The following is a 17922-nucleotide window of genomic DNA, read 5'->3' as shown; positions in this document are numbered from 1 at the left end:
AATATTCTTAAGGCAGAGGTAGATAAGAGATCGTTGTTAGGCAAGTGAATCAAAGGTTAACAGGGGTAGATGGTAACGTGGAAATAGAAACACCAACAGATCAACCATGATCTTAATGAATGGCAGAACAGGTGCAAGGGTCCGAATGACCTATTTCATATGTTTGTACTATGCCATCTTGACCCACAAATTTTCTGACCATTTTTGTGTAAAACCATAATGTACAAACCCTATTGCAATCTTCAAAGAGTTAACCTGGAAATAATAAAATATAGAACAGTTCCCCCACCCCAATTTATGTTGCCATGTTGTGAGTCAAAGAACATGAGGGTACAAGTTATACAGGTGGTCTTCTGATGCAGTGGTTAGCATCCCTGCTTCAGGTGCATTCATGACACGATCAACAGGTTGACTATCAAGACCAATGGAACATGGTAAGAGTGGGAGAGATTCCTTGTCAGCCATGCTTAATGTGGAGTGTGCCCCTCAAGCTATAAGGCTCTGGTGACAGCCTAGCAACGTCTTCCAGGGAAAACCTTGCTACGAGAACACATTAAAAAAAAAATTCATTCATAATATAATCTTTATCATCGTCACAAGTAGGCTGAGGGTAGCACGGTAGCACAGTGGGCAGCACAGTTGCTTCACAGCGCCATGGTCCCAGGTTTGATACCCGGCTTGGGTCACTGTCTTGTGTGGAGTCTGCACGTTCTCCCTGTGTCTCCGTGGGCTTCTTCCGGGTGCTCCAGTTTCCTCCCGCAAGTCCTGAAAAACGTGCTGTCGGGTGAATTGGATATTCTGAATTCTCCTTCTGTGTACCCGATCAGGCGCCGAAATGTGCCGACTAGGGGCTTTTCACAGTAACTTCGCACAGACAGTGATCCAAGCTGGGAATCGAACCTGGGATCCTGGCGCGGTAAAGCAACAGTGCTAACAACTGTGCTACCATTACGGGGTGTGGGCATCACTGGTTCGGCCAACATTTATTGCACATCCTTGGTTGCCCTTCAGAAGGTGGTGGTGAGTTGCCTTCTTGAACCACTGCAGTCCTTGAGGTGGAGACACACCCATTGTGCTGTTAGGGAGGGTGTTCCAGGATTTTGCCCCCGCGACAGTGAACGAACAGCGATATATTTCCAAGTGAGGGTGGTGAGTGACTTGGAGGGGAACCTCCAGGTGGTGGGGTTCCCAGGTATCTGCTGCTCTTGTCCTTCTAGATGGTAGTGGTCGTGGGTTTGGAAGGTGTTGTCTATGGAACCTTGATGAGTTATTGCAGTGCATTTCGTAGATGATATACACTGCTGCCACTGTTAGTCGGTGGTGGAGGGTTTGAATGTTTGTGGAAGGAGGAGCAATCAAACGGGCTGCTTTTGATGGTGTCAAGCTTCTTGAGTGTTGTTGGAGCTGCACTCATCCAGGTAAGTGAAGAATATTCCATTACACTCCTGACTTGTGCCTTGTTGATGGTGAACAGGATGTGGGGGGTCAGAAGGTGAGTCACTCACCATAGGATTCCGCGCCTTTGACCTGCCTTGGCCACCACAGTATTAATATGGCTAGTCCAGTTGAATTTCTGATCAATAGTAACCCCTAGGATACTGCTTGTGGGGGATTCAGCAATGGTTGTGCCATTGAATGTTAAGGGGCGATGGTTAGAAGGTCATTGATGAAGTAGCTGAAGATGGCTGGGCCGAGGACACTACCCTGAGGAACTCCTGCAGTGATGTCCTGGAGCTTAGATGATGGACCTTCAACCACCACATGCATCTTCCTGTGTGCCAGGTATGACTCCAACCAGCGGGTTTCCCCCCGATTCCCATTGACTCCAGTTTAGCTAGTGCTCCTTGATGCCATGTTCAGTCAAATGCTGCCTTGATGTCAAGGGCAGTTACTCTCACCTCACCTCAGGCATTCAGCTCTTTTATCCATGTTTGAACCAAGGCTGTAATAAGAGCTGAGTGACTCTGGCGGAACCCAAACTGAGCGCCTGTGAGCAGGCTATTGCCATGTAAGTTCTGCTTGATAGCACTGTTTTTCAAAAAATATTTGTATTCGCCTTTTTCACATTTATCATCAAATTTACACCGCCAACAAATAATCAACAATAACAAATATGGGGTGGCACATGGCAAGGTGGTTAGCACTGCAGCCAATGGCGCTGAGGACCCCTGTTCGAATCCCGGCCCTGGGTCACTATCCGTGTGGAGTTTGCACATTCTCCCCGTGTCTGCGTGGATTTCACCCCCACAACCCAAAGATGTGCAAGTTAGGTGGATTGGCCACGCTAAATTGCCCCTTAATTGGAGAAAAAAAATAACAGTGCTCTAAATTTTAAAAAAACAATAACAAATACAATGGCAATCCCCTGGCCAACAATCCCTTTATCCCTCCCAGCTCCAAACAGTTCCCAACATTTTAAATACAAAACACCAAAGAAAAAGAATCAGGAATCCACCATCAACACTTGATTGTAATATTGACGACTCCTTCCATCACTTTGCTGATGATGGAGAGTAGACCGACAGGGCGGTAATTGGCTGGGTTGGATTTGTCCTGTTTCTTGTGTACAGGACACACCTGGGCAATTTTCCACATTGCAGGGTAGATGCCAGTGTTGTAACTGTACTGGAACAGGTCACTTCTACTGATACTGTCATGGACAGATGCATCAGCAGCTGGCAGATTAAATCTGCCTTCTACAGTACTAGGTGCACGCAATGCAGGAAGAGAAACAAACAACGTGCTATACAAAGTAGCGCAGGATTGAACAAAGCTAAACGTGCCTCTGGTTTGAATTTCTAGACAGGATTCAACGTTCTATATTTTGTTTTTATGTGAACAGAAGTATGAACATGGACTGTGAGAGATGTTTGAAGGGAGAGAATGGCATTACACACATTATCCACAGCACTGACATCTTTGCAGCCATTGTACCAAGCCTGGTGAAAACCACTTGAAAAACTTGCACTCAGGACGCCAAGGGGCTTAAGGGTTTTGGCGAAAGATTTGTTTTTCTTTGTTTGACTTATTTTAATAACCATGATAGAAATAGAAAATTTGTATGGCAGAAGAGGAAAGTGTAGCAGCATGAACAGAACCTTGATTGGTGGACAGGAAGCAAAAAAATGAGAATAACCGAGCATTCCAAAACTGCTAGGATCACTGATATTTGCATCATGTCATATATCGATGATTTGAACTTGAAAGTAGAAAATACAAACTTGAAATTTATTGCCAGAGAAATAGAAGTCTCCATGAGCAGTGGAGAGGATTGTAATGGATTTCAGGGCAGACAGGTTAGTAAAATGTTAAATTGCCCCTTAATTGGAAAAAATTAACTGGGTACTCTAAATTTTTTTTAAAAAGGAAGGAGATGGATGTGCCTTTTGTGGATGCAGGCAAGATATGTTCAAGAAAAATAAATTGATTACACATCTAATGGAAAGACACTGACGGCTGTGGATGAACACACAATTGCCTGAAACAAGTGCAGGTGAACAAACCCATAAATGAAGAATGTTATGTTTCATAATTAGAAATATAGACTATTTTAACGCCCTGCACATACGCAGAGGTAATGATGAATTCATACTGAAGAATTCATACAAAATGTTGGTTAAGCCACAAATAGAGGGTCACATGCAATTTTCAGCACTCTATTATAGAAAGAAAACTATATCTTTTTATAAATTTAGAGTACCCAATTCATTTTTCCAATTAAGGGGCAGTTTAACGTGGCCAATCCACCTACCCTGCACATTTATGGGTTGTGTGGAAACCCACAGAAACACGGGGAGAATGTGCAAACTCCACACGGACAGTGACCCAGAGCCGGGATCGAACCTGGGACCTTGGCGCCATAAGACTGCAGTGCTATCACAGCGCTGCCCTGTATAGTGCAGATTCACTAGTATGATGTCAGAGATGGGACACAACAGTTGAGGGGGAAATGAGATCTAGGCATAGCAGGGAAGGTGGAGGGAGATTTGGTAGTGCATTTTTTAAACAATTATGAAGAGTTTTAATAAAGTGAATTCAAATAAGTGAGTAGGAGAGAAAAGTATTTCCTCGGATTGATGTAGTAGAATTAATTTATATTGTTACTGAGAATAAGGGGTCGGTTTCGGAGAAATTTCTTTATAAGAGAAGCCTAGAATAACTCGTCATAGGGAGTGAGAGACAGGGATCTTGCTTCTTTTAAGGGAAACATTAACAAACATTTCAAGCAGTGGAAGATGAATAGTTGTGGAGAAAGCATATGACAGTGGAATTAGTTTTGGATTGCCCAAGCAGTGAGGATGATGGCCTGAATGACCACATCACGGCTGTGAAAAGCTCTGACTCCAATTATACAAACATACTTTCCAATCTTTAAATGTTCAAAATCAAACTTAAAAAACTGTAAAATAAATTCAGAATTTTACACAAGCTGGAAATCTGAAATAAAGCTACAATTTGTAAAGATGCTAGGCGGGATTCTCCACCTCGCCAACCGGCCAATGAGGTTTCCCATTGTGGGCAGCCCCACACCATCGGGAAACCCCCAGGCTGTCAGCACAATGGAGAATCCCGATGGTGGAGAATCCAGTCCACTTTGTTTTTGCTTGAAGAAAGCTGTAGAGCATTACAATGTCGTCATCAGTTGCTCAAAATGAAGATGATGTCGGCCAGACTACATGGGACCTCAGGTGAGTCAACGAGTCAATGCTGGAGCCACAGGTCTTTGGGCAAAGAGGACAAGAGTTGCTCGAGGTGGTTCTTGAGTATTCTGCTCTTTCTCCTTCTGCTTTTGTTGCTTCTCTGCAGAAGGTCTTATGTGGTCAGTTCTCAACTGTGTTGATGATAACTGGAATTGTTTGAAGATGTAACTAGTAGGAGTGGACAGGGGAGACCCGGTGAATGTGGTTGATTTAGACTTTCAGAAGGCTTTCGATAAGGTCTCACATAGCAGATTACTATGTAAAGTTAAAGCGCATGGGTTTGCAGGTAGTGTCTTGAGATGGATAGAAAGCTGGTTAGCAAACACGAAGCAAAAAGTTGAAATAAATGGGTCTTTTTCCGATTGGCAGGCAGTGACTAGTGGGGTGCCGAAGGGATTTGTGCTAGGACCCAACTGTTCACATTATATATTAATGATTTGAACGAGGGAACTAAATGCAGTATCTCCAAATCTGCAGATGATAGAAAATTGGGTGGGAGGGTGAACTGAGAGGAAGATGCAGAGGTGCTTCAGCAGGATTTGGACAGGCTGAGTGAGTGGGCATATACCTGGCAGATGCCGTGTAACGTGGATAAAAGTGAGATTATACACCTGGTAGCAAAAATAGGTAGGCCGATTATTACTTGAATGGGCGTAAATTGAGAGGGGCAAAAATCATACCATTTTTACCTCTAAACCTGATTATTACAATGCTCTCCTGGCTGGGATAACAGCTTTCTTTTTATTTTAAAAAATAAATAAATTTAGAGTACCCAATTCTTTTTTCCCCCAATTAAGGGACAATTTAGCATGGCCAATTCACCTCCCTGCACATCTTTTTGGCGTTATGGGGGTAAGATACACGCAGACACGGGGAGAATATGCAAACTTCACACGGACAGTGGCCTGGGGCCGGGATCAAACCGGGTCCTCGTCGCTGTGAGGTTATTCACTTTGGTAGCAAAAATAAGGCGGCAGATTATTATTTGAATGGGTGTAAACTGAGAGAGGTGGATACTCAGCTAGACCTTGGTGTCCTCGTGCGTCAGTCGCTGAAATTAAGCGCGCAGGCAATAAAGAAGGCAAATGGTATGTTGGCTTTCATAGTGACAGGATTTGAGTATAGGAATAGGGATGTTTGACAACAATCGCATTGGGCATTGGTAAGGCCACACATGAAGTACTGTGTGCCCTTATCTGAGGACGGATGTTCTTGCTATGGAGGGAGTGCAGCGAAGGTTTACCAGACTGATTCTTGGGATGGTGGGTCTGTCATACAGAGAAAGACTAAATCAGTGAGGATTGTATTCATTGGAGTTTAGAAGAGTAAGGAGGGATCTCATAGAAATGTATAAACTTCTAAACGGATTAGACAGAGTATATTCAGAAAGAATGTTCCTGTGCTCAGGGAGTCCAGAACTAGAGGTCATAGTTTGAGGATAAGGGGTAAATTTTTTAGGTTGAGGTGAGGATAAATTTCTTCACCCAGAGTGTGGTGAATCTGTGGAATTCACTACCACAAAAAGTAGTTGAGGTGAAAACAGTGTGCAATTTAAAGGAGGAATTAGCTGTAGCTCTTGGGCTCAAGAGATCAAGGGATATGTGGGATCAAGGCAGGATCACAGTATTGAACATGATTTTAATGAAGGCAGAGCAGGCTCAAAAGGCCGAATGGTCCCCTCCTGCTTTTTTTCTATGTACGTTTCTATATATGGTCTAGCACCTCTTTTAAAACATGCATTTCATGTCCTCAACAGCAGAATAATGCATATAGCTAGGATTCCGTAAAGGACTTGCACTGAAATGCAATTATTAATTTGTCTGTTAAACTAAAGCAGATTCTATGTTTTAAACTAACCAACTTGCATTCAGATTTTGTGCGTTCTTAATCCAGACCTAAGTCAACAATAAAAATATTACAATCCAAAACACTGTACCTATTGCGAGAAATATATCATTGACATTCATTGCTGTCTTAGCGGATGTCTCCATGAAGAGCAGACCACAGTCTTCTGCGTAAGCTTGTGCTTCCTGAAAAGAAAATCAAAGGAAATACATATTTAATGTATATTAATTGTCTTTAATTGTATGCAAGTGGTGGGCACTGACTGGGGATTTATCCAAGCCTCTGTAAACTGCCACAGACAATCTGGTTTTGGATTAGGTATCTACTTGCAGTGTGTAATTCTATAATGAAATAGAAAAGCGTATATTGATTCATTTCAACCGTAGAGCAACTGGTTTTTGAAATTAGAACATGGCAGCAAAGACTGGATGCTTAAAGGTGAAGGTTAGAAGCTAACAAAATAATTATTCAGAAAACTAAAATCCTGGTAGCCATGGAGGCTGAACCATATGTCCAGTGAAAGACTGAAACGGACATATGGACATGGATTGTGTTACTACCAAAGAGGAAACTAGGTACAGTCTTGGCTGTCACTTCTTACAGAAATAAAATCAGAAGGAAACATCTTTTGAGCTGGACTCCCTTTAGATGGAAAGTGAATAAGCTTTGGAGCTTCTATTAAGAGTCCGTTGACAAATTTTGCAAGGGCAGTACGGTGAACAGTGGTTACCACTGCTGCATCACAGCGCCAGGGAACCGGGTTCAATTCCAGCCTTCGGTGACTGTGTGGAGTTTGCACGTTCTGGGTGCGTGGGTGTCTGCATCGGTTTCCTTCGGGTGCTCAGGTTTCCTCCAATAGTCCGAAGATATGCATGTTAGGTGGATTGGCCATGCTAAATTGCCCCTTCGTGTCCAAGGTTAGGTGGGGTTACACGGTTATGGGGATAGGGCAGGGGAGTGGGCTCTTTCAGATCGGTGCAGACCCGATGGGCCAAATGGCCTCCTTCTGCACTGTAGGTATTCTATGATGATCAATTAGTTGTTTATGAGGCATGTTACACCTTTGTAAGATTTCGGAAAACGGACTTCCATGGTGAAATATATCATAAACTTTAACAAATTGTATAAAGGAATGACTAAATTCAATTTGGGGATTCCTGGATCAGTACTATCATTTAAATTGCTGGATTAGATTCCGATGTCTCATAAGGATAAGCTCCTGGTTCAAACTAGTATTTGGTTTTTGAAGATGGAGACCACGTTCAATCAGATAGATGCTGCCTTGAACATATTTATTGAGAAATAATCTGAGAAATAATCCTTTACTATAGCTTTTTTGGAAATAATGGGACTTTCTGTGGTGACTCAAATAGTGCCACGTTTCAAAATGTTTCAGGTATTGTATAGATATCTATACAATGCTCATGTAGAATAAGGATGAAAGCACTTTTAGCAGATCTGGCTGGCTATTACTGCAGAAGACAGAATTGAAACACCAATGATAAATGAATCCCTGAAATGCCCAAGGAACAGTTAATAGGTGTATCCCAAGTATCATTATGCAATGGGCTTCAAAAAGCAGACAGTTAGGATCCTCTAAATGCAAATAATGAAGAGAATTCTCAGGAAGAGGATGAAAATAATGAAGAATCCGAGAAAATTAGTGGTCATGAAATGTTTCTGTCCTGTTATCAATGTGTTAGTCCTGAACTCTTTTGCTGTATGTATGGGGAAAGATAGATTAAAATGTTACAAGTAGCGAGGATTGATCAAGGTCAAGAAAGGGCAGCACGGTAGCATTGTGGATAGCACACTCGCTTCACAGCTCCAGGGTCGATTCCGGCTTGGGTCACTGTCTGTGCGGAGTCTGCACATCCTCCGGGTGCTCCGGTTTCCTCCCACAGTCCAAAGATGTGCAGGTTAGGTGGATTGGCCATGGTAAATTGCCCTTAGTGTTCAAAATTGCCCTTAGTGTTGGGTGGGGTTGCTGGGTTATGGGAATGGGGTGGAGGTGTTGACCTTGGGTAGGGTGCTCTTTCCAGGAGCCGGTGCAGACTCGATGGGCCGAGGCTAATAAAAGCAGTAGTTACCATGGATCTAAAGATAAGGGACAAGGGCAGCAATGTTTTCATTCCACATTTTATGGACCCGGTAACCTGATTTAGCCGTTCTACAATAATACTTAGTGGAGACAAAAGAATTATTACAGACAAAGTCATGGCGAAATGGACAACGGCCAGACATCGGCACCATCGGAGAATCTGATTAATAATTGGAAGGGCACTTGCCACTTGCATGTTTACATACATGCCTGAAAGCAAGGACAAGATGGTCATTACCACCATAGCTGAAAACCCTTTCAGCAATGGACTCTCTAAGAAATCACGTGATCAATGAAATGCAGCAGAAACGTTTAACTGATCAACCAGACTGCAAGCTGTCAAATGCCTTGGCATGAATGGTTCATGTAAAGATTTCACTCCAGATAGTTGAAAGATATAATCCCCACTATCACATCTATGTGCAAAATCTCCATTTTCCTTTTGTGCTGCTCCAGAGTGTGTTCCAATGAGTTCAATTTTTAAATGAACATTTGAATGCTTTATATTTATGACAAGCAGTTTCCATCAAGGAGAAAATTTGGAGAGCTCCAAGAAATCACACAAGGCCATCTAGGACAGGCTTATGGGGCTTTTTAATACATTAGCATTTCCCAATGTGCACACCACTCAGACAAGAGTGGTTAATCAATCGGATATTAGGATCTTGTACAGCCAATTCAACACTTTTCCCCCTACAGGATACAGGCGTCGCTAGCGAGACCAGTATTTATTGCCCATCCTGAATTGACATCACAAAGTTCGTGGTGAACCGTCTTCTTGAGCTGTTGCAGTCCATGTAGTGTAGGTACCTTCACAGTGCTGTTATGAAGGGAATTCCATGACTTTTGACCCAGAGGCAGTGAAGGAATGGTGATATAGTTCCAAGTCAAGATGGCATGTGGCTTTCAGGGGAGCTTGTGCAGTAGGTCAGTGTTGAAGGTAGTGGGCAGAGTTCCAATCAAACAGGTTGTTTTTGACTTGGATGGTGTAGAGCTTCTAGAGCGCTGTTGGCGCTGCATTCATCCAGTCAAGTGCCTGCCCCGTCATGCTCTTGGCATGCCTTGTAGGTAATGGACAGGCTTTAGGGAGTCAGGTGCTCATTTACTCATAACAGGATTCCTAGTCTCTGTCTTATTCTTGTAATTTAAAAAAATAAATTTAAAGGACCCAATTATTTTTTTCCAAGGGGCAATTTAATGTGTCCAATCCACCTCCCCTGCGCATCTTTGGGTTGTGGGGGTGAAACCCAGACACGGGGCTGTCCTGCTCTTGTAGCCACAGCAGTTTATATGGCTGGTCAGGTTCGTTTCTGGTCTTGCAATATATGGACATGGATTACTTCAGCATCTGAGGAGCAGCAAATGGTACTGAACATCCGAGTAAACATCCTCACTTCTTTTTTTTTTTTTTTAAATTTAGATTAGCCAATTATTTTTTTCTAATTAAGGGGCAATTTTAGCGTGGCCAATCCACCTACTCTGCACATTTTTGGGTTGTGGGGGCGAAACCCACGCAGACACGGGGAGAATGTGCAAACTCCACACGGACAGTGACCCAGAGCCGGGATCGAACCTGGGACCTCAGCGCCGTGAGGCGGTTGTGCTAACCACTAGGCCACCGTGCTGCCCGACATCCTCACTTCTAACCTTATGATTGGGGGACTCCAACCAGTGGAGAGTTTGCCCCCCAACATTCCCAATGATTCCCGTTTTGATAGGACTCCTAGCTGCCACTCTCGGTCAAATGCTACCTTGATATCACTCTCATCTCACCTCCTGAGCTCAACTCTTTTCTCCAGTTTGGACCAAAGCTGTAATGAAATTAGCGGCTGAATGGCCCTGACAGAACCCAAACAGAGCCTGAACAAGTAGGTTACTTCTGAGTAAATGCAGCTTGCTAACACTCTTCGTTGACCCATTCCATCACTGTGCTGATGATTGAGAGTAGACCAGTGGGGAATTGGCTAGTTTGGATTTGTATTGCTTTTTGTGTACAGCACATACCCAGGCCATTTTCCACATTGTCGGGTCGATGCCAGTGTTGTAACTGGAGAACAGCTAGGGTAGGGGTGTGATTAGTTCTAGAGCTTAGAATTCTGTACTATTGGAATATGGCGATGAAGGGCTTTTCACAGTAACTTCATTGCAGTGTTAATGCAAGCCTACTTGTGACAACAACGGATCTTTATCTTTATATTGTCAGGGCCCATAGCCTTTGCAGCATCCAGTAGCTTCAGCGGTTTATTTTTTTAAAATTTAGAGCACCCAATTCATTTTTTCCAATTAAGGGGCAATTTAGCGTGACCAATCCACCTACCCTGCACATCTTTGTGTTGTGGGGGCGAAACCCACGCAAACATGGGGAGAAGGTGCAATCTCTACACGGACAGTGGCCCAGAGCCAGGATCAGACCTGGGATCTCGGTGCCGTGTGATTGCAGTGCTAACCACTGTGCCACCATGCTGCCCTCCTTCAGCGGTTTCTTGATATTACGTGGAGTGAATCGAATTGGCTGAAGACTGGCATGTGATGCTGAGGAGTCAACAGTGCTGGCTGAAGATGGTTGCAAATTCTTCAGCCTTGTCTTTGTACTGATATGCTGGCCTCTCCCATCACCGAGGATGTGTGAGCCTCCTCTTCCCCATGCAAGTTTTCAATTGTCCACCACTATTTACAAATGGATGTTGCAGGATTGCAGAGCATCAATCTAATCAGTTGGTTGTGCGATCGCTTAGCTTCGCCAACTGCCTGCTACTTATGCTGTTTGGTATGCAAATAGTCCTATGTTGTACTTTCACCAGGTTGACACCTCATTCTTATGTAAATCTGGTGCTGCAATAATATGCCCTCTTGCCATTCTTCATTGAACCAGGGTTAATCCCCCAGTTTGGTGGAAATAGTAGAGTGGGAGATATGCCAAGTTTTGAGGTTACAGATTGTTCTTGTGTACAGTTCTGCTGTTGCTGATGCTCCACAGCAGTTCATGGATGCCCAGTTTTTGAGTGGCTGAGAGAGGCGGACCCGGCGAGTGGAGAGGAGCTCACCATAAACAGGGTGGGGAAAAAAAAGAGTGGCATCATAGAAAAGCGGTAAGTTAATTGGCTGGTAAGTAACTGCTAATTTGCGTTACCTATTCTAATTTACTTTCAGTTAGAGATAAAATATTTCTCAGAAAGAGTAAAAACCAGCTAGAAATTTAAATTAAAGAACCAAATTAAAAACTAATTAAACTAGAGATGCAGGGCCAGATGATGTGTTGTATTTGCATGATGTGGGAACTGATGGACCCCATTGTGGTTCCTGGTGAACTCATCTGTATCAAGTGTTGGTTGCTTGGGGAACTTTGGCTCAGAGTTGATGAGCTGGAGTCCGAGCTTTGGATACTCTAACGCATCAGGGACGGGGAGAGTTACCTGGATGCTGTGTTTCGGGAGGCAGTCACACCCCTTACATTAACTACCTTGAATTCGACCAGTTGCCAGGGACAGGAGGGTGACGTAGATAGAGGGCTCCAGGAAATTGCAGGAGTTTGAGCCTTTGTCCTTGTCCAACAGGTGAGATTCTTGTTCAGTGTGGATGAAAATGGGGACTGCTCTATCGAAAGGACAGGCAGATGGGCAGAGAGATATAGGATTGCACTGCTCTTAAGAAATGAAATTCAACTAGGGCAGCACAATGGCGCAGTGGTTAGCACTGCTGCCTCATGGCACCGAGGTCTCAGGTTCGATCCCGGCTCTGGGTCACTTCATGTGTGGAGTTTGCACATTCTCCCCATGTTTGCGTGGGTTTCGCCCCCACAACCCAAAGATGTGCAAGTTAGGTGGATTGGCCACGCTAAGTTCCCCTTTAATTGGACAAAATGAATTGGGTATTCTAAATTTACTTTAAAAAACAAAAGAAATGATCTTCAACTTCCAGTGACGGGGAGGTGCTACGAAGTCGCAAATCAGGTGGCTCTCCTCCTACGAACCTGAAAAATAGGCTCTTTTTGTCTGGAAAACGCCCGCTAACACCAAGAAGCATCCCCACACCACGACCACAACATGATGAGAAGGGAAAAAAGCCAAATAGCAGCAACACCAGAGGTTGTGTGGAAACCAGGTGCAGAAAAAGTCTGGACAAGCAAGCGACCAAGCTAACCGACACACGAGGCAGCGAAACCCGGGCTTCACCAGAGCAACAGGGACCGCTCCGCACACGAGAAGCCTCCCCCCACCAGGGGATGGGTGGAGGATGTTTCTCTCAAGAGAATTAAGAGAGCATCAGTAAGAGAAGAAGTTGGACATTCAAGGTGCGGTGAAAGGTGCTGTGACAGAAGCTTTGGCAATCATGCAGGTGGCCCTGAATAAGGCGGAAAGGTGACTGGAAGCCTAGGAGCTGTAAAAATCTGCAACAGTCCAGTGCGACCGGGTCATCGCCCTGGAGAAGGAGGTGGCAAGGCTGGTCGTGACGCAGGGGAATTTGAAAGGAAAAATAGAGGACCAGGAGAAACAGTCGAGGCGTCAAAACCTACTAATCATGGGCCTATTGGAGGGGGTCGAAGGTAGGAACCCCACAGACTATGTGTTCCAAATGCTGGCAACCTGGTGGGAAGGGAAAGCTTCCCCAACCCACCAGAAATTGACAGGAGCACACTGGTCACTTCACCCAAAGCCGGGAAACAGCCAAGGGCAATAATCAGCAAAATATACCGGTACAAGGACCGGGAACAAATCCTGCGCTGGGTGAGACAAACCAAAAAGAGATAGGATTTATCATCATCTAGAAAGGAATAATTTGATTAGGGATAGTCAGCACGGTTTTGTGAAGGGTAGGTTGTGCCTCACAAACCTTATTGAGTTCTTTGAGAAGGTGACCAAACAGGTGGACGAGGGGAAATAAGTTGAAGTGGTGTATATGGATTTCAGTAAAGCATTTGATAAGGTTCCCCACGGTAGGCTATTGCAGAAAATACAGAGGCATGGGATTGAGGGTGATTTAGCGGTTTGGATCAGAAATTGGTTAGCTGTAAGAAGACAGAGGGTGGTGGTTGATGGGAAATGTTCAGCCTAGAGTTCAGTTACTCGTGGTGTACCACAAGGATCTGTTTTGGGGCCACTGCTGTTTGTTATTTTTATAAATGACCTGGAGGAGGGCGGAGAAGGATGGGTGAGTAAATTTATGGATGGCATTAAAGTCGGTGGAATTGTGGACAGTGCGGAAGGATGTTACAGGTTTCAGAGGGACATAGATAAGCTGCAGAGCTGTGCTGAGAAGTGGCAAGTGGAGTTTAATGCAGAAAAGTGTGAGGTGATTCATTTTGGAAGGAGTAACAGGAATACAGAGTATTCTGTATTGGTAAGATTCTTGGTAGTGTGGATGAGCAGAGAGATCTCGTTGCCCATGTACATAGATCCCTGAAGGTTGCCACCCAGGTTGACAGGGTTGTTAAGAAGGCGTACAGTGAGGACTTCCGGTTGCAGTGATGCGGAGCTAAGCTGCACGTTTGGTAGCTCCCGCTATTTTCGGTCTTTTGGGCTCTTTTATGGGCCCGTTGTGGCGCTGGTTGGACTTTTCCCGGTGTGGGAACACATCCACTGCGCTCTTCTGCTGGTGGATGGACTGGACCAGGAGCGGAGTAGTTAAAAAATCGGCTTTGGAGCAGAGAAAGGTGCGAGGCAGGAGAAACAAGATGGCGGCGGGCAGGGAGCCGGCAGCGTAGCAGCAGTGGGCGCAGGAGCAGCTTCAGAGAGCTGAAGGCTGAGCTTTTGGAACTGCTTAAGGCCTCGCTGGACAAGCTCATGTCGACTCAGATGGCCCAGGGTGTCGAGATCTGGGAGCTACGGCAAAAGGCCTCGGAGAGCGAGGACAAAATCCTAGGCCTGGCAGTGAAGGTGGAGTCGCACGAGGCGCTCCACAAGAAATGGCAAGCGAGGCTGGAGGAGATGGAGAATGGCTCCCGTTGGAAGAACTTGTGGATCCTGGGCCTCCTGGAGGGGCTCGAAGGTTCGGACTTGGGGGCCTATGTGGCGGTGATGTTGATCTCGCTCATGGGCGCAGGGTCATTCCAGGGGCCCTTGGAACTGGAGGGTGCCCATCAAGTGCTGATGAGGAAGCCCAATCTGAATGAGCCGCCCCGGGCGGTGCTGGTCTGTTTTCACCGCTTCGTTGACCGTGAGTGTGTGCTGAGATGGGCGAAGGAGAGGAGCAGCAAGTGGGAGAATGCAGAGATTCGGATTTATCAGGACTGGAGTGCGGAGGTGGCAAAGAGAAGGGCTGGTTTTAATCGGACGAAGGCAGTGCTTCACAAGAAGGGGGTGAAGTTTGGCCTGTTACAGCCGGCACGCCTCTGGGTCACTTACAAAGACCGCCAGCTCTACTTCGATTCCCCGGAGGATGCCTGGGCCTTTGTCCAGGCAGAGAGGTTGGACTCAAACTGAGGACTGGGGGGCTGGGGCCTGATGTACATAGTCCGGAGGCTTTGTCCTCTGTGGTATCCTTTCATTTTTCTGGTTGTGGTTGGTAAGGTCTTTTTGCCTTTTTTTTTTTGCTTTTTAGCCTTTTTGGGGCTCTTATTTATTCATTTTGGTGCTTTCTTGTTTTTTCACTGGTGGAAGGCTGGGGAGCTGTTCGCGGGCCCGCTGGGTCACGCGCCTTTCTTTTTCCCGCGTGTCGGGCCGGGGGGGTCTGAGATGGAAGCGCGGGCTTTCTTCCCGTGCTGGAGGAGCAGTGGGCGGGACCGGCACTGGGTGGGGGGAGTGGTGGTTGTGTTGCACTGGGGAGGGTCATTGGGGTGGTGGGAGCAGCCGGGGTCGGCAGTAGTCGGCTGACTTACGGAAGTACGATGGAAGGGATTACGCAGCTAGGGGGGCCCTAGCTGTGGGGCGGGGGGGGGGGGGGGTAACCGGGTTGGTGCTGGAGGGGCTGAAGGGGAACTGCTGCCGGGCGGGGGAGGACACCCCCGATTCGGCAGGTCACATGGAACGTGAGGGGGCTGAATGGGCCGGTGAAGCGGTCCCGGGTCTTGGCGCATTTGAAGGGGCTGGGTGCGGACGTAGCAATGCTCCAGGAGACGCACCTTAAGGTGGCGGACCAGGTGAGGCTGAGAAGAGGTTGGGTTGGGCAGGTGTTCCACTTGGGGCTAGATGCGAAGAATCGAGGGATGGCGATTGTAGTTGGTAAGAGCTTGTCGTTTGTGGCGTCGAGTGTGGTGGCGGATAGCTGTGGCAGATACGTAATGGTGAGTGGTAGGCTTCAAGGGGAGCGGGTGGTTCTGGTTAATGTGTACGCCCCCAATTGGGACGATGCAGGTTTCATGCGGCGAATGTTGAGCCGGATTCCGGACCTGGAGTCGGGGGGCTTGATTTCGGGAGGGGATTTTAATACGGTGCTAGACCCAGTTCTGGATCGTTCGAGGTCTAAGACGGGCAAGAAGCATGCGGCGGCCACAATGCTGAGGGGGTTTATGGATCAGATGAGTGGGGTAGATCCTTGGAGGTTTTGGAGGCCGGGAGGTAGGGAGTTCTCCTTTTTCTCCCATGACCACAAGGCTTATTACCGGATTGATTTTTTTGTACTCAGCAGGGCGCTTATCCCGAGAGTGGTGGGGGAGGAGTATTCGGTGACAGTCATATCGGACCACACTCCGCATTTGGTGGACCTGGAGCTGGGGGAGGGAAAGGATCAACGCCCGCTGTGGAGGTTAGATGTGGGACTTCTGCCAGAGGAGGAAGTATGTGGGCGGGTCCGTAGGTGCATAGAGGGGTATTTGGAAGCTAATGATAATGGGGAGGTGCAAGTTGGGGTGGTCTGGGAAGCATTGAAGGTGGTGGTTAGAGGGGGGCTGATATCTATTCGGGCGCACAGGGAAAGGGGGGGGGAAGAGGGCTGAGGGGGAGAGGTTGGTGGAAGAAATGGAAAGGGTGGACAGGAGGTATGCGGATGTCCCGGACGAGGGGCTTTTGAGGAAGCGTCGTAGTCTCCAAGCGGAGTTCGATAAACTGACCACCCGGAAGGCGGAGGCGCAGTGGAGGAGGGCACAGGGAGCAGTATACGAGTACAGGGAGAAGGCAAGTTGGATGCTGGCCCACCAGCTCCGGAAGCGGGAGGCAGCGAGAGAGATAGGAGGAGTTAGGGATGTAGGAGGGAACCTGGTGCGGGGTGCTAGGGATATTAATGGGTTGTTCAGGTCTTTCTACAAGGAGCTGTACCGGTCGGTGCCCACTAGGGAGGGGGGCGGGATGGACTGCTTTCTGGACAAGCTGGAGTTCCCAAGAGTGGAGGAGGAGCGGGCTGAGGGGCTGGGGGCCCCAATCGAGTTGGAGGAGCTGATTGAGGCGCTGGGGAGCATGCATACAGGGAAAGCACCGGGACCTGATGGGTTTCCGGTGGAGTTTTATAAGAAGTTCTCAGACCTGCTGGGCCCGCTGTTAGTGAGGACCCTGAATGAGGCGAGGGAGGGGGGCTCTGCCCCCGAAGATGTCGAGGGCAATAATTTCACTGATTCTGAAGCGGGATAAGGACCCCCTCCAGTGTGGGTCTTACAGGCCGATCTCGCTCCTCAACGTGGACGCAAAGTTGTTGGCCAGGATACTGTCCAGGAGGGTGGAAGATGGTTATACACGAGGACCAAACGGGGATTGTGACGGGGAGGCAACTAAATGTCAATGTGCGGCGGCTACTTAATGTTATAATGATGTTGGCGGCGGAAATAGTAGCATCGATGGATGCGGAGAAGGCCTTCGATAGGGTGGAGTGGAGCTACCTGTGGGAGGTGCTGAGGAGATTTGGGTTTGGTGAGGGATTCATTAGGTGAGTGAAACTGCTATATAGTGCTCCGGTAGCGAGCGTGGTGACAAACGGGAGGAGGTCGGAGGATTTTCAGTTGTCCCGGGGGACGAGGCAGGGGTGCCCCATGTCTCCCCCGCTCGTCGCGTTAGCGATTGAGCCCCAGGCCATGGCGCGTTGTCGTTGTACGCGGATGATTTATTGCTGTATATTGCGGATCCGGCGGGGGGGATGCCCGAGGTGTTGAGGATACTTGGGGAGTTTGGGGATTTTTCAGGCTATAAGCTCAATGTGGGAAAGAGTGAGCTGTTTGTGCTGCACTTGGGGGACCAGGAGTGGGAGATATGAGAGCTCCCGTTGAAGAGGCAGGAGAGGAGCTTTAGATATCTGGGTGTCCAGATAGCCAGGAGCTGGGGGCCCTTCATAGGCTAAACTTTTCAAGGCTGGTGGAACAGATGGAGGTGGAGTTCAGGAGGTGGGATACGTTGCCTCTCTCCTTGGCGGGCAGGG

The 17922-nt window shown here is 47.0% G+C and overlaps 1 protein-coding gene across 3 annotated transcripts in view; it reads right to left on the bottom strand.

The window, feature by feature from the left end:
- The window catches only part of rab5b (RAB5B, member RAS oncogene family), a 100315-nt gene that overhangs the window by 6620 nt on the left and 75773 nt on the right, over positions 1 to 17922 (bottom strand). For all 3 annotated transcript variants that reach the window (XM_038789025.1, XM_038789023.1, XM_038789024.1), the window contains one exon: positions 6637 to 6730. In XM_038789025.1, the coding sequence (XP_038644953.1) occupies positions 6637 to 6730 (94 nt within the window). The remainder of the gene's footprint in view (positions 1 to 6636; positions 6731 to 17922) is intronic.

Source organism: Scyliorhinus canicula, chromosome 2 (genome assembly GCF_902713615.1).
Source record: "Scyliorhinus canicula chromosome 2, sScyCan1.1, whole genome shotgun sequence".
Taxonomy (NCBI): Eukaryota; Metazoa; Chordata; class Chondrichthyes; order Carcharhiniformes; family Scyliorhinidae; genus Scyliorhinus; species Scyliorhinus canicula.
Note: the sequence above shows the minus strand (reverse complement) of the source record. Positions and strands in the feature narration are given on the sequence as shown.